Raw genomic sequence first — 17,490 nt, forward strand, 5'->3', positions numbered from 1 at the left:
TATGCAATGTTCTCTAGTACAAAGAACATCCTGGCACCAGATCCCTCAATATAATGTATTTGCAACTGTCTGCTCTTCAGCAGCCTCCTGAAATATGCCAGCACTATTAAACTTCTCTGTGCCATTAGTCACACTCTCAGGTAAAACCTACGCAGGCGTTCTAGACTCCACAGCCTCTGTCTCCTGATAAATGAGACCTACATCCAGCAAGCCATTTGCTCTTCTTTTCCACTGTGCAATATTTTAGTTGATAAACTAACAAGAATCAACATTTTCTAATCTAGATAGCACCTCCTTTGAACATATTTCTCATTTTGATTGTAGTGAACAGTGTTGTTAATCAAAATGAACGTTCAAATCACAATTGCAATTTCCTTAATGAATCCCAATTCTTTCAGTAGAAAAGCCATTCTCCTTTGCTGACTATGCGGCATCCTTTGGTCTCCTCCCTGACTCCTTCCCAGGTGTGTGACTCACTCTAACAGACAGCTTATCTGAATACCCTCTAGGGCCCTGACTCCATGAGCATTGTTTTTCTTCCAAAATTCCTTTTCTATTTTCTAAAATAATTCTTCCTGATCCCCACCAGTACCTCCAGCACCTCCCCATCCCTGGGTCCCTTCAAGATCCAGTTGGAGGTCAGTTGTAGTTCCTCTGATTGATCCAGGGAAGTCATTGCCTTATGGTTGCTGGCCCTGCTTGGTTCCCCACCCCAGCCTTGGCTTCTGAAGTAGCACAGCTCTGTCACCTCAGTCTCCCCACTGGTCACTCCAGAACCATCAAGCAAGCAGAGGAGGAGTGGGTGTGGACAGTTCACTCTCCATGGCATGTGCCTATTCTAGAATGTGCCAAGTCATGAGAAGCATTGGAGGTAGGCAAGGCCCAGGTTACTTAAAACAAAGCATTAACACAAGTCTGTTACAGATATCAGAAATCACATTAAACACTGTTTTTTTAATGCAGCATAAGTATCATTAAAATATTTTCTAAGCCATTATTTAGCTAGATTAGCATAATAATGAGATAAAATAACAGAGCCCTGCTTTGCTTCTTTCCCTTGTTTGGGAATTGTACACTTTGAATTTTACACATTGTTCACTTATTTCTCCCATTTCTAGTTCTCTTTCTAAGCGTTAGGGTCACTTAAGTTTTCTTTTCTGAGGGGATCTGGCCATTTTTGCCCAGGCTGGCCCTCAACTCCTAGGCTCAAGGGATCCTCTGCCTCAGCCTCAGCCTCAGCCTCCAGGAGTTTGCATCAAAGGGTGGTGCCACTGTATCTCGCTCAGCTGTGACCTCCCAAATTGCTCGTTTGCTTTTTATAATTTTCTACAATTTGTATACACTTCTTGTATAATGACAATAATTATGTGTGCGTATATATATATATATATATATATATATATATATATATACACACACACATACATACATACATACAGCGAGATAGGGTTCACATGTAACAAATGCAGTTGCTTGATAAATAAAAAGCTGGTTCATAATTAGTACTTTTGTTTGAATTATGGAGAAAAATTCTGATATTAACCAGAAATTCAACACATTGTAGTTCAAAGTACTAGGATGGCATACTTACACAAATGGTCTTTTAGAACATTACCTGGCACTTCTGTATAAATCAGCAGAGGAACTGAACCTAGCTTTTCAATAGTCATTACATATAGTTTTTAGGAGTTTACAATTTACGTGGGTAAAATTTAGTATATAATTTACTAGGTGCCGCGGAAGTGACCAGGTGGTTGACTCCTGCCCATTACGTTCCATTTTTAAAAATACCCACATCTGCATCCCAACACCCATGGCGCTTCTAAAAGGAAAATGTATACGCACGACCAGTCCTTTTGGTTTCTCAGGTAACTTAGCACTAGGGAACCAGAAAAAGCTCGTGCGATGGCGCAACCCGCTGGGTTAGGGTCCTTGGAAAGAAGGGAAGGGGGGCGACCCTGAGAGTGCCGGGTAGAGCACACCTCGGTCCTGCGCCTGGAGGCGCTGCTAATGTGCGCCGCTCCTCTCTGGTCCCAGTGCGGCCTCCGCTCGCGCGGTGGCTCTGGCGGCCACCAGGGCGGTGTGCAGAGAATCTTCAGATCCCAGTAGTCTGCCGTTAGATCGCACCGTCCACCCTTGTGAGCCGGAAACGGGGGACCCCAGGTTTTTCCAGCGCATCTGTCACTTTCCCTTCTCAGAACTCCGAGAGCCGACGCTAAGGGGCACCAGAGCCTCGGACTGCAGCGCTTGCAGCCGGCAGCCCGCGCGCCGCTGCGGAAGTCCTGGGCGGCGGAGGAGCCCACTGCGTGGGGGCTGGGCGCACGGGGGCGGGGGGCGGGGGCGGCCGCCGGAGCCGGGGCTGCTCCCAGGTGAAGGAATCCTCAGAGATTAAGACGTTGACGGCCCGGGTCCAGGTGGTGCGGGTATTTCTGCGTTTCCCCAAGTCTCCGAGTCCACTTCGAATCGTTTACTTTGGAAGTGGAAAACGTGGGCCAATATGGAACTATATATACATATATATACATATATGCAGTACATATGTGGCTGCCGACATGGGACCATCTGCACACATACATACAGACACACACCGTCCCTCCCCGGTGATAAAATCAACCGAGAATATTTATCGCAGTGGGGGCTGTTAATCTTCGGTTGTCCAGGGACCGCGAGGCACATTCACAGTCAGCAAATGTCACTTCGTCCCTCCTCTACCACCATCCATTTGAAGGAGGCCATTCCCTAGTGGGGATGACAACACCCGGACCCTGACCCCCGCAGGGATCTCTGACCTCCCGCCCGCGGCTCGGACTTTTCTCAGAGGCAGAGGGTGGTCGATGCTGGAGACATTCCGCAGCCTCGGCCGCGCACTCTGCATTCTGACTTTCTTCAGTGACAAAAGAAAATAAAAAGTGGGGAGGGGACGGACTGGAAAGGCCAGCGCGGCCGGGAGCCGGGCGGGGGCCTCCGCGTCGGCCCTCACCCCCGCCGCCCCGCGCGCCTTCGCCCTCCTCCCGGGGGCCGGGCCGCCGCCAAGGCGCCAGGATGGTGAGACCTCGGCGCGGGAGGAGATGACGCAAAATTCAGCGCTCCCCCCCAAAAAGTGTTTCTCCAGGACGAAGATGGCGGCAACTTAGCCCGGGGACTGAAGATGACTGCGGTCTCGGGAGGCCCAGTCCAGGCGATTCGGCCCCGAGGTCCGGGGGAGGCGGCGTCAGCAGTCGGAGCCCCGGCGGCGGCGGCGCCCGCGGGCAGACCTGCGGCTGCGGCGGCGGCAGTCGGAGCGCGGGGTGGGGGGTGGGGGGGAGGGAGAGCCGTGCCGGCGGCGGCTGCCCAGGCTCCGGACTCGGGCAGAGGCAGCGCGAAGTAGGAGCGGGAGGCGGAGGAGACGCGAACCGAGAAGGAGAGGAAGGAGGAGGAAGAGGAGGAGAAGAGGAGGAGGAGGAGAAGAGGAGGAGGGGAGGCGCTCTGGTCGCCGTCAGTGGGCAGCGGAGACGCGGCATGCCCCTGGCAGGGGAGAGCGGGTTGTCCTCAGCAGAGCCATGGGGACCCGCGCTCTGACAATGCCGGGGTGAGAGGAGCAGCGCCAGCCAGCCACCCGGCCACCTCCACCATCACCTCCAGTACTCAGCCTCGCCACCGGCCAGCACCAGCTCAGCCTCCTCCGCCTCTCCCTCTCTCCCTCTCTCTCCCTCTCTCTCTCCCTCTCTGCATTATTGTTCCCTCTCCACCGAGGATGGGGTCGGCAGATGATTAGGTCGGAAGCCAGTCAGACCTTCCTCCCAAGCCTGGTAATATTTATGTAGGCAAAGAGAGAGAGGGAGAGAGAGAAAAGAGAGGGAGAGAGAGAGAAAGGGAGGGAGAGAAAGAGGGAGAGGGGAGAGAGAGAGAGAGAGAAGAAACGGGAGGAGGGGATAAGGAAATTAAACCCTTTAAGTCAATGCATATTGTGGTGACACCCGCACAGGAGCCCTCACGGTGGAGTCGGCCAGGGCTGTGCGTTCCCAAAATATGACCAGGGGTGCTTGGATGTGTCGACAGTATGACGACGGCTTAAAAATCTGGTTGGCAGCACCCCGGGAGAACGAGAAACCGTTCATCGATTCCGAGAGGGCTCAGAAATGGCGACTGTCTCTGGCATCTCTCTTGTTTTTCACAGTCCTGCTCTCTGATCACTTGTGGTTCTGCGCCGAGGCCAAACTGACCCGGACCCGGGACAAGGAGCATCACCAACAGCAGCAGCAGCAGCAGCGGCAGCAGCAGCAGCAGCAGCAGCAACAGCGGCAGCGGCAGCAGCAGCAACAGCAGCAGCAGCGGCAGCGACAGCAGGAGCCCTCCTGGCCCGCGCTCCTGGCCAGCATGGGGGAGTCCTCGCCCGCCGCCCAGGCACACAGACTCCTCTCCGCCTCCTCGTCCCCCACCCTGCCCCCCTCCCCGGGAGGCGGCGGCGGCGGCGGCAAGGGCAATCGAGGCAAAAATAACCGGAGCAAGGCTCTTTTTCTAGGAAACTCTGCCAGACCCGTGTGGCGCCTGGAGACTTGTTACCCCCAGGGCGCCTCCTCGGGCCAGTGCTTCACGGTGGAGAGCGCGGACGCTGTGTGCGCCAGGAACTGGAGTCGGGGGGCGGCGGCCGGGGGGGAGGAGCAGCAGGCGAGGGGCGAGCATCCAACTCCGCTCTGGAACTTGTCAGATTTTTACCTTTCGTTTTGTAATTCCTACACACTTTGGGAGTTGTTCTCGGGGCTGTCCAGTCCCAACACTTTGAACTGCAGTCTGGATGTGGTGCTCACGGAGGGCGGAGAGAGGACCACTTGCAGACAGTGCGTCGCGGCTTACCAAGACTACGACCACCACGCTCAGGAGAAGTACGAAGAGTTTGAAAGTGTGCTCCATAAGTACTTGCAATCGGAGGAGTACTCGGTGAAGTCGTGTCCCGAAGACTGTAAGGTAGGAACAGTGGGCTTATTTATTTTTTTAACCTCCTTTTCTGTCCCTTTCTATCTCTGTTCACTCAGTGGATGTGTCAGAGTTTTGAAATATTTTCTGGCTCTGGCTTTGTTGCTCCAGTCGTTGTTTTACTGGTTAAAAGAGCTTGATTTGCTGCTCAGTTGAGAATTTCTGGTGGCCTGGTGTCTTCCTCTGGGGATCCTTGGAGGATCAGGGAAGTCCCTGGTCTTTTGAGATTATACACCCGTTGCTTTAACTATTTCGGTTACATATTTTAAAAAAATAGAATTTGAATAAGGCTTACCACGAAGACTGGACTGCACACTGGTGACCACAGGTAGTCAGAAGAGTCAGAGACTGCCATGCCTGGCTTGGCCTGTGGACCTGCACATTGAACCCTAGTGCAGTGACGTCATGAAGTTGGTTGACCAGAGGAGCCAGAGAAAGTGTGGTTGTTTATGTAGGACAAGCAACAAAAACATTTACTGCTTTTACAGGGCATTTTTTTCTTCATCTTTGGAAAGTCTGAGGCCTAGTTAACTCTACTTAAGTTTCCTATCTTTTCTTAACATTTGCATAATCATTGATGTGACATTCACTAGGCATGGAAAGTTGTAATTAAGTATCTAGTGGTTCATTAACAATGTTAGGTTATCAATCAGACACATTTTGTAATTACTTTGGATTTTCCAGGGTAACTAGTCTTCATAAGTATTAAGTGGAAAATCTTTGGTGCCATGAATTAAAAATAGGCTGAAATATTTAGTAGCCTATATTCAAGCTCTTCCTATTGAATACAACAAGGAATGTAACCTTTGCTGACTGACAAAGAAGTTTGTGCAAGTTGCATTGATCTAGGCAAGCCTAGGCTAGAGGTGTTGCTGTCCCTGGTGCTGAAACGAGATTTTCCAGGGGAAGTGTTAAGATGAAGATACTGCAGTGACCTCTGGTAGGGTAGAAATGATGACAGAATCTCTACAAGTCTCAGTGTTTTCCACTAGGGTAATTTATTAAAAAACACAATGAATATCATTACCTTTCAAAAGAAGTGAGACAGCACTGACTGTCTCTCTTTCTTTCTATTCCCTACTTACCCAACCTTACACACAAAGGGAACAACTGTCCTTCTTTACCTCTAACCTGATATGCACCTGGAAATTTTATCCATGATAGTATAGATAAAGGATTTGCATTGCTTTTCCAAGAGAAGACTTATTTCAGTAATAGGTATTTGATACCTATTTTAAATAAATATGGGTCAAGGGCTGCATTTTACTTTGGCTTGATTAGTTGTGCTTTTGACAATTAAGCTAACTTCAATCTGACCTGGTTTTGGGATCATTTCTTAAGACTAGAAGCATACATCTTAGGAAATAGTAATTCTGAGTTTATGGCATTAACTGAGAATGCTATCTTGCTAGATAAGTGGGTCTCAATTTTCTATAATACCATTATTACTCATGCCGAAGACTTAAACTCAATCTTAATGACAGAAATTAATAATGAATGCTTAGTGTATTTACTGTGGAGCTCTTTATTTTGACAAGATGTGTTGCACTGAAAATATAAAAGGGAAGGAAACTGCTGTGTGTGAGTAATTCTATTCCTAAAACAAGGTTGCAGAGGTTTCAATATTGATAGATGGAAGAAGTTGTTTGTGGTAATAATTTGAACATGCCTGTTCCCTTGAATGTAAGCCCTCATAGAAATTTCTAGCACTTTAAATTTGTATAGTTCGGTATTTCAAAGATAGTCTGTGTTGTCAAGAGGCTGAAGCATATTTTTCTATACGTATATCAGAGTTATCTTTGTTCAAATGTCCACACAAATATGTTAAAATGCTTATTTTCCTCCTTGCCTAAATTATTTCCCAACTTGATGTTTAAATTGTGATAGCTATAAGACATAGGATGAGTTAGATGTGTAATGTTATGAACTACTTCAGCATCACGTTTATGTAGAAAGTAGGAGTAGTTAGCTGTATACACAAAGGCACATTACCTTTAAAAATCTTAACCTCTTTAAAAAATTCTTCACGTTGAAAAGTAAAATATAAATTTTTTGAATTTTCTCCTCACCAAGACACAGAATTTATTGCCTGTGTGTGATGTCTTGTAGGTATTTCTTTGCTGTAGAGGTTTTTGTGGGTTTTTGTTTGTTTGTTTTGTTGTTGTTGCTGGTCATTTGGAAATATTTATTTATTACACAGTAGCCATTTAAAATATATGAATTTAAATTTAAAGTGTTGGTGTTCTTGGATTAAGGCTCAAAAATCAATTGGTTATATGTAGAAATGAGATAGAAGCATCGTTCCTTAGTTTAACGCATAGTTAATCTAGGATTCTGAAAAAGCCACAAATGTGTCTGCACCCAAACTCTGTCACGTGGGTTAAAATGTTACTTGTCGTCTTTGAAGATTGTGTCTGAGTTTCTTTCTCAATTATTTCAAACATAATTATAAAATGACTATCAAACAGAGCTTTGTTACAGATAAAAGTTCTGGGACAGGCAGGTAGCTCAGTGGTAGAGCACTTGAGTGGTCTGTCATGGGCAAGGCCCTGGGTTCTCTCCCAGCAATATGCCTCCGCCTCCCACTAAAAAAGATTATTTCTGTGAAAATTTTTCCATTTTTAAGGAAGTTACAAAGTCATGGAATACATTAAAAGTAAATGCATTATATTTCTGTAATTGGTAATACATTCATGAAAAATTCAATAGTTTATAAATACATTGATTAAAATTGTGGATAAGATATGTAAAAATATGTTAGCACTACAAAATAGTATGGTTAACATTTTAGGAAAATATATTAATATATTAATGTTTTATGCCCATATATAACAAAATAATCGATTAGTTGCTAGAATATATTTTACTTTCTGTTTTCATATTCTCTCTCTCTTCATTAAAACTTACCATATTCCACATATGTATCAAAGGAAAATGGATTAAATTTACTTTTGATTTAAATTATTTTAAATAGTTTCTGACCACTTTTTCTTAAAAAAACCTTAAAATATAGAATCATGGTATCTGAATTGCTAGTAATTTGAGCTCCAATAGAGCTTATTTACCATGGTAATCCTTTATATTATACCACATTATAGGAATAATTAACAACCAAGAATACTTGTAGTAATGTAAGAAATAACTGGTTTAATTTTTTTAAAAATAAAAATTTTCATATATGAAGACATAAAGAACAAAAATACCTGTTGCATATATCACTTATACTATAGATTTTAACTTGCTGCATTTTATAATGGATAGCAAAAATTAAAACAGTAATTTTTCTTTTTGGTTGCAGTGTTATTCAAAACAATATATTATATTCTTATTATATATTTTGGTATATAATAAGAATCTGACAAATCTGTCAAAATCTTCAAGTTGGCAGGCAATATTAAGATGTAATATTTTAAGCTTCAAAATTACAAATGTATATTATTTTTAGGCTTGATTTTTACTTAAATAAGGATTTTTTTCTTACATATGTTAAGCTCCTGAGGAGGATTACAAATAAATGTTGTAAAACATGGCATTTATGAATATTCTTTTTTGTATTCTGGGTAAACTTTTGTAGTTACTGAGGTTTTCCTTACGGACTGTACCCTCAGATACAGATACGTGGTGAGAGAACATGGATTTTTAAGGTTAAATTTTTACATAGGTCATTGTATCCTCCATAGCTTCCCTATATCAGCAAAAACTCTAGTCTTTATGCTCCATAAAAGTATTTCTATAGCCTCATCTCAAAGAAGGTTTTATTGCTTATTTATATTTAACAGACACTGACCACAAGGATATGATGTATTAGGCCTCTGTAACTCTTCTGATACTTGCAACATTCTGTCTTTTGGTAGGTACTGTTCACAATGTTACCTGATCTGAGAATGCAGAGTTTGGGTTACATAATGTGCAATTAAAAAAAAAAATCTTAGTTCTTATTTATTTTAGTGTTATGAACTTTAGATTCCATATTTTTATATGAAAAATAAGATTATTCACATTTCTTTTCATTTAAATTTTGAAATAAATATTTTATTTTGCTGCTTATTTTGTACTATTGTACATATTAGGTCACTGCCCAGAAGTATGAAGAACACATCTATAGAGATCTCTTTCAAATTCTGCCACTTGATTATTTTCAAATTGTTTGTAGTTGAATGGTTCTCTACAGAAGGCAACAGTCTGATCATGCAGATGATTAATCACTAATAAGGTTATTTGTAAGACCAAAGACAATAACATATTTTTATGACCAAGATTTATAACTCTTATATTTAATTTTTGCTCAAAATGCAACTGCTAATTTGTGATCTGTGTTTTGCTTTTATAGAGAAACACCCCAAATTTTGTATTAATAGTAGATTTCTGTTGTATTACAGATCAAAGAATGAATATTTTTACTTTGGACTTGTAACTGGGTCAAATTAGTAGCTATATAGGGCACAACCTACTTATCCAAACCTAAGGTTTGAAAGCTTGCAGATATATGTTGGTTTTAATCACCTGTATTAGATGAGGTCAGCGTGTGCCTATTCAAGGTGAATTAAAGCATAGAGGAAAGACAATCAATCCAGCCCTCGGTCTCAGGCTATTTACATATAAATCATAATCCATTTTCTTGTTAGGTTTAACATGTGAGAACAAATATGCAGAAAACTGTCTCAAATAAAGGACCATTTGGGTTTGAATTTTCTGAGGTATTGCTTTTATTTTATCTCTCAGTTTGAAAAACCTTCATCGGTGTCAATCTCACAATGACTAAGCACCGACTCTCTTGTGTATTAATTCATATCATGAAGCGGTTCCTCAAAATAGGGAACAATAGAACAGTGGTCCTTGGGGTCATAGTGGAGTATCCTGAGGAGTCTTGGAAACAGCAAGGCCTGGGTATCCCCAAACCCAGAGATTCTGATGTCATTGATCTGGCTTGAGTTCTGGGCCTGAGTGATTCCAAGGTGCAGCCAAGGTTGAGAACCACTTCCCGGTTGACAGTGACAACCATTGTGGACAGACATTTTAGGTCCCGTGTCTCAGTTTTACATAATATTCCGTGTGCCAAGCAGATGAGAATAGAACGCAGACATATTTTGGAAGAGTGGAGACAGTAATTAGACAGGCAGAGGGCTTGGGGCAAGTATGGAGAGACCAGAAGTGCGGAGAAGGTGCTACCTGGGCACCAGCAGGAGGCGATGTGCAGGCAGAAAATTTGAGCACGAGGAGATGCACGTGTGGAGGACTAGAGGTTTGACTGTTTGAAGTTGGGTCTGTTGGCTGGGTTTTCTGTTTCTAGCAGGACCCACCCATGACACTGTGTCCCCATATTGCCCGGAGCCTATGAGCACAGAAATGGGATGTTTCCCTGAGACAGTCAACTATTTGATGAGGTACCCTGCCTTGCTATTTTTTAAATCTATAATTTTATCCTATTTGAAGAGATAAAATTTAGATGTTTTCAAAATTGTCTATTTTTAAGAGAAAAACTGTTGTTTTTTCATGGTTTCACCTGATTCAAGACTAGTCCTTCTTCATGTATTCACTTCATTAAACCTTCTCAATTTTTTTTTCATTGTATAGATGAAACTATGTTTCTTATAGTTTTGTTTTTAATTATCTCTATAATACTGGAACCACAAGTTGACTTACAGGTTTTTGAAGTTTCAGGGTGCTAACTAGTCATGGATTATTACCGATCAATTCAGGAGTGATTTTAATGGGACATTAGTGGTCTTTTTGGAAATCGATGTAAACAAAACCCCTTTTTAAAAGAATTATGTCACAAGATACTATGAAAAATGAAAACTAAGTTTCAAATAGTAAGACATTAACTATAGTCCACGTAGTAGAATTTTCTTCATGAAATTCATTCTAATTCTTTGGCATTCAAAACAAGAGATGGCTAACGTGTTCTTTTTTCTTTCTTTCTTTGTCTTTTGATAAGTGGTGAATGATTATACTGTGCTTTGTACTAGAATGAATGCAAATATCTAACTCTTGGGTATTTAAAATCTTAAATATAGTGGTTATTTTTCCTCCTTAGTGGTTTTCATGTTCAGTCATTTATAAATAAAATGTCCACGAATGATAAAAATCCAGAAGAATATAGACGTTCCTGTCTTTTTAAATACCAGTATTGATCTTGGTAACAGCTCATCCCCTCATTTTTGTGACTAGTGAGTACAGTAAGCACTCCCATGCAGACGCATGAGCATGGTGTGCCGGCTGCTCCATCCTGCACAGGAGAGTGAATTCCATCTGAGCGTGAAGTGGATGACGTTCCCCTTCTTCACCTGTTTCCTCTCCTCCCTGTCAGTGTGCCTTGCTGTCGTCTGGCTGTGTCCTTCCCTGCCACTTAGAGGAGGCATTTCCAGAGCCTCTGTCCCATGGGAAACCCACAGTTCAGGATTCTTTGCTGCATCTCCACTCCCATCAAAAATAATTTTTTTTTCTTACGAACTATTGCCAACTTCATTTATTTAAAATTGAACTAATAGGCAAATGGGTGATCAGAACACAGTATTGACTCAGAAAATTACTTGAAGTTTTCAGTAACAGAACTAGCTTCTGCAGCAACCCAAACCTTCAGAATATCTTAGAGGTCAGAACTCCTCTCATTCATTACCTCCTCATGCCAACCCCATGGATGAGCATCATCCCAGATTCCATAGAGGAGGAAAGCAAGGACATACAGCTAAATATCCCAAGGTTGAACATCTGGGTCATGTTAAATATGAAGTTCATTTCATTACCTTAAATATTTTTCTCTTTCCTTTGTTTATGAGCATTCACAACATCCCAAAGAATTAAAAGATTAGTATACTAATCCACATCTACCTTTCACATAGTTTAGCAATTGTTAAACATTTTGCAATATTGCTGCTTCTGCTTATTTTGAAATTATTATTGAAAACAATTTGCAGATGATATGGCCAGCTAAGAAGGCAGAGCTTTGAGAGCCCTGACAGCTGGATGGATGGCCAAATCCATCCCTTCAAAGGCCCAGGGACAGAATAAATGAATGGCGTTAAGATCAGAAGAACACAGGGGTGTCTGATTTCACATCAAGAGCTAATTAGAGAAAGAGTGGGTATGAGGGTTTGGAGGAGAGGAAGTCAACTTTGGAGATCTGTGATCATTCTTAGCACTGAGTTCTTAAGTTCCATGTGGCTGAGGATATTGGTCTGCTCAGGCTCCTTGACAAAATAGCACAAACTGAATGGCTTAGCAGCAGATGTTCATTTATCACAGGTCCAGAGCAAGAAGTCTGTGACCGAGGTGACCGCCAGTCTGGTTCTGGGGAGGCTCCTCCTGACAGGCACAGAGTACCTCCTCGCTCCATCCTCACATGACCTCTGCTCTGTGCACCTGCCCTGGGAGAACTCTGGTGCCTGTTCCTCCTCATCAGAGACATCAGTCCTCTTGGGTGAGGGCCCCACTTTTCAAACCTCAATTAAGCGTTCCTGCACTTGCAGACCCAATTTTCAAGTATGGTCACATAGGGAGTTGGGGCTTCAATGTTGATTTGGGGGGGGAGGGGACACAATTAATCCATCATCCTGTGTACAGTATGTGTAAAAGTGTGTAGGAAATGCCACTTGAGAGAGATCTGTGCTTGGGCATATCATTTATCCTACAAGAAAGCCTTTGATTTGCATTATCTGTAAGTTAAAATGTAAAAGAAGAATTCTCTTTAAGTGACTCATTTGGGATGATTTAATTCACTTAAAAAATTAGCTCTGGCAACCAGGTAGCATGGGCTTGGAACAGGTCAAGTGGTGACAGAGAGGTCAGTGCAGAGCCGTGGAGTCTTCTGAACCAGCAGTCTGCAGTGGGACTTCCAATGGCCAGGGAACCTTTTCCTTCTCTACCCTGTCCAGTGAGTATGCAGTTACTGAATACTTAAAATGTGGCTAGGGAAAGGGGAATTTTCAGGTTTAGTTATTCTAAATTTAAATAGCTGACATGGCTGGTGGTGACCAAGTTGCACAGAAATTCTAAGTGATTGCAGTAGCTATGAAAGTGGAAAAGAAAACACAGATTCAGGAGACTTCTGAACTTTAGCACATGGTGAACCATTTTATGTAGAGGGAGGATATAAAACGGGTTTTATAAAGTGTAAAGCAAGGTCTATGTTGACACCATTGAATGAGATAGGAAATACAAGAGGAAGAATAGGTTGAGATGAGTTTGGTGAAAGAAGGAAGGAGTTCATTTTTGGACATAATGCTAGAAGATGCCCAGTGAATAATGAATATATCATGGGAATAGCCAGTGTGGGAATAGTGAGTGTGGTGTGGAGTCCACCCTCATGTAGATTTGATCTGGAAGCTGTGAGCATAGACTAGGTGATTTTAAAAAGCAGATAATGTGAAGAGAATGTATAAGTTGAAGTTTTTTTTTAATATGACCATTTAATTTACTTCCAATTCTGTAGGTCAAGAATTCAGGCAGGACCCAGTGAGAGTGGCATGTTTCTGCTCCATGTGGTATGTGCTGAGGTTGGGAGGTCCGGGAAGGTTCCGTCACTCACAGGTCTGGTGTAGCCCTGCTGGGGTTTCTGGATAGTTTGGGGATGGCTGCAGTGACACACAAAGGCAGGTGACTGGGCCGTGGCTCGTCCTGTTGGCTGGGTTCAGAAAGGAGACCAGGGGAAAAGACTGTGAAGAGAGAGGGTGGAGGAGTGGGAATGGGGCAAGAGTTAGAGTGTGTGTATCTCTGTGTGTGTGTGTGTGTGTGTGTGTGTGTGTGTGTGTGTGAGAGGGGGGGGAGGGGAGGAGAGAGTGATGGTCTGAAAGGTGCAGGTTTGTTAGTCAGCAGAGAGGATGTCTCTTTTGGCTCCCGATTCTGGAGGTTTCAGTCCGTGAGGGGTTGGCCCAGTTGCTCCTGGGCCGTAGAGCGGCAGCACATCATGGCGGCAGCACATGTACAAATTCCTCACCTCATGACTTGGAAAGGAAGAAGGGAGGGAGGAGGAGAGGCTGGGGTCCCACTGTCTCTGTCAAGACACACTCCTAATGACCAGAAGACCTTCCACTGGGCCCCACCTCTTAAATTTGCCACCACCCCTTACCAGTGCCAAGCTGGGAGTACCACTTTAACACATGGGGTTAGGGGTGACATTCTGAATCCAAACTGCAGCCCTGCAGAAGTAATATGCAGAACGAAGTCTTCAAATAGGTCATTGAGTTTGGCATTTAAGTCTTGGGGACCTTACAGGAGTAGTCTCAATGGAATGGCAGGAAGAGATGTCAAAATGCGAAGGTTTAAGGAATGAGTTGGAGTTGAGGAAAGAAAGACGGGCCTGGCCACTCTTCACTAAGTGTGACAGTCAAGAGAAAAGGGGCAGAATGCTTGGGAAGGTGGCTGTGAGTCTAGAAGAGTCGATGATTTGTGATGAAATGCATTTTAGATCAAATGTAGCTTTTGATCTAAGACCTAGATGAGAGAGGCAGGTTGGAAGAATCACACTCAGGAAATGTTGGTGATGGCACCAGATCCCAAAGGCATGATGGGCCCATCCATTACTCAGCTTTGGGTGAAAAAGAGGCCGAATCTTGAACATGCTGTTGTACATCCCAGACCCTTTATTTTGTTGTTTATTTTAAAAAGGAATAATGATTTACTTTCAGGATTTCAGAAAATAAATAAAACATCAACTTGAATATGCTTAAATCAAAAAGAAAACTCATTTTCAAATAATAAAAAAATGCTGCTTTAAAATATGAAATTATCAGCAACTGCTGAAAATAGTTTAAATATATCATGTTTAATATATTTAATACTATTGAACATTAGTATGTACTGCTAAAAATATTTTATTAAAAAATGACTTGCCCCGAGACTCCATAGTATAATTTATAGGACCAACAGATTGGAATATAAAGTGGATTAAATTTTTAAACAATACTAAGTAAAATGGAAAGTGAGAGTTTAGCTGGAGTAGAAACTTCTTGTTCCTACAGCTCCATGTTTCTGCAGTTATTTCAGGTTAGCAGTGCACAGTGCTGTGCCTCCTGCTGAAGCACCCTGCTGGGTTACTTGAGGAGAGGAAGTTGAGCACTTTTCCCACAGTCTTCCTGTGAGGACAATGGAGAAGCCATTGTCACCATATCTCCTCTTCTTTAAACCTACTGTTATAATAAATAGTGTTGGGGACATTGGGGCACATATAGTTTGTTAAGCACTGGAAATTCTGGCACCTCCAAATCCTGTTTGCAGAGGTGGGAAATTTGTCCTGCATTTTAGTTTCCTGGCTTTGCAATGTTTCTGTTGTGCTCTGTCCAACTCCACCTTTACCCACTCTTATTAGTATTTTTATTGATTGGAGAGGCAGAGCTAATAAGATAGCCTTGGCACTGAACTAGAGCCACCAGCCTTGCCAACGTGGCAGGTGTTAGGACACAGGAGAGGGAGTGGTGGAAGACAAGACTGCAGGCTGGGATGGGGAGAGGGAGTGCTCTTCCTGAAAACAGAACCCAGGGAGGCACAGGAAGGCCGGTCTCCATGTGGGAGGAGAGGGCTTCCTGACTCTAGGGGTGGGAATTAGGCTCTGGGTGCAGGTGTGGAAGCAGGAAGATCTATGCTTGACACAAGAAAGAACGTTCTGGTAAAGGAGCCATCACTGTCCTACAACAGAAAAGCTTGTCCGGGAGATCAGGAGCGCACAGCACAGCTGTAGAAGATGTGCGGAGGGGTGGGAGTTACGGTCATGGGCCTGGAGGCCGTCTTTCCTAGGGTTGCAGTTTAGACCTGATCAGTTTAAACACTTCCTCATCCATCTTCCTTTGGCACCAGCACCAGAAGTGATGATGTGCACAGTGTGGTTGTCTCCCGTGTGGTGGGAGGGAACATTTCTCTACATGGAAATCATAACTACTTTCTTAGTAATAGCACTTTGCTTTTAAAAGACAAAGTCTTGTTAACTTGAACTTTAAATTGTTTCTCTGGTTTCTCTTCATGTTCTTATCCATCAGAATAATTGAAAAATAAAAAAATAAATATATGTGCTTATTCTGGTGATAGATAGGAGCTGAGAATGATGTATAAGATTTTTTTTTTGATATTGTGAATTTCAGGAACACAGACTCTTTCACCTCTTGTGCTCATGTACATGTCAATCACTATTGTAACTTCTCAAACAAAAGGCTCGAGCACACAGGACCCCATGACACAATGGCACCGGTAGAGACAAGTTGCACAGGACTTTCCTCCATTGGTCTCAGAGTACTTCTTCACATATTAATCTTCCACAACAGTTCTTTGGGGCTATTGTCAACGGGACAGAAGCCATTGTGTAAAATGTCCTTTGGAGTCCCACTCTTGTATCTCATTCTTACTGTGAAAATTTGAACATTCTTATCTTTTTCATCCTGTGCACAATCCGGCCTCCTGGGTCAAGTTCACTTTCTTCAATGATCAGGGTAACTGAGACTTAGAGAAGTTAAGAGATGTGCCAGAGCCCTCACAGTCAAGCGTGGCATGGCCAGAATTCCAACCTTGTAACATCTGCCTCTTATCATCATGGTCTTGACCAGAATACATTCCACTCAGGGTCCAATTTTTGACCATGTGTAGTTTTAGGATTGCCTGGCTTGTTTTGATTTGGCTTTAGGGGGAAGGAGGGTGATGGGGGACTCAGGAGTGGTTAGAATATAAAATCACTTGGCACATAATAAGCACCATAATTTGCTTTACCTGTAACCTTTGCTGTTGCCACAGCTTGGTGCTAAGATGGGTGGGGGCCTCCCGTCCAAGGTCCTGGACCCAGGGCTTATTCCACCACCTACTGTAAAATGGGGTGTGTCCGTCCAGGCTGAGAGTCTCTGGGAGAAGAGCAGAGCAAGCGATGGTCCTCCTCCCAGTGAGCCGGATGGTACAGCCTGCTGCTCTGCCCAGTCCGGCTCTCCTCCCAGCTGAGGATGGCATGGTGAGCCTCTCTCTCCAATATCGGTATTTCTAATCAAAGTTGTCCTTTTTCTAGTCTGGATAGAGATCTTGAACGTGGTTTCCAGGTAGACATTTTTTTTTTTTCAGGCACTTATGATAAATTCAACATCAAGGATCAGACTGCAACAGTCTGTCTGGAGAAAAACAAATTTTTTATAAAGGTCACTCTGAATCTTAAACCATTTAAAAACAGGTTTCCTCCTGTCCCATGGTGGATGCTGGTCTGGTTGCTATGGGCCATTTAGCAAGGACTTGTCAGGTGGAGGAACTTTCCGGGGCAATGGCTTCATGCCCAACTCGAAGTGAAACAGTGGGAAAAAAAACCCATAAGGCCACTTGTCCATGCAAACGATCTTGCTGTCCTCATGATTGTGGTCTTTACATCTGATCTGCATGGCAGGTTTGGCAAATTGTGACAGGTTTCACATATATTCTATTTATTCCAGGAAGTTTCTATATATGTATTGAAAATTTAAAAGCCACTTATAAAACATGAATCCTTTCATATCATTTCAGTTTTGACTTTTCAAACTGAATGCTCATCTTTATTCAATGTGTCTGAAAATTTCAGTGAAGAGGAGGGATTCTAGTGTG

General features: G+C 43.2%; 1 protein-coding gene across 1 annotated transcript in view; it reads left to right on the forward strand.

The window, feature by feature from the left end:
- The first annotated feature begins 4,008 nt into the window (after positions 1-4,008).
- Positions 4,009-17,490, forward strand: part of Nalf1 (NALCN channel auxiliary factor 1) — a 556,565-nt gene continuing 543,083 nt past the window's right edge. Inside the window, exon 1 of the mRNA XM_026400073.2 lies at positions 4,009-4,944. Within this exon, the coding sequence (XP_026255858.2) occupies positions 4,009-4,944 (936 nt within the window). The remainder of the gene's footprint in view (positions 4,945-17,490) is intronic.

The sequence above is a fragment of the Urocitellus parryii genome, chromosome 2, assembly GCF_045843805.1.
Source record: "Urocitellus parryii isolate mUroPar1 chromosome 2, mUroPar1.hap1, whole genome shotgun sequence".
NCBI lineage: Eukaryota > Metazoa > Chordata > Mammalia > Rodentia > Sciuridae > Urocitellus > Urocitellus parryii.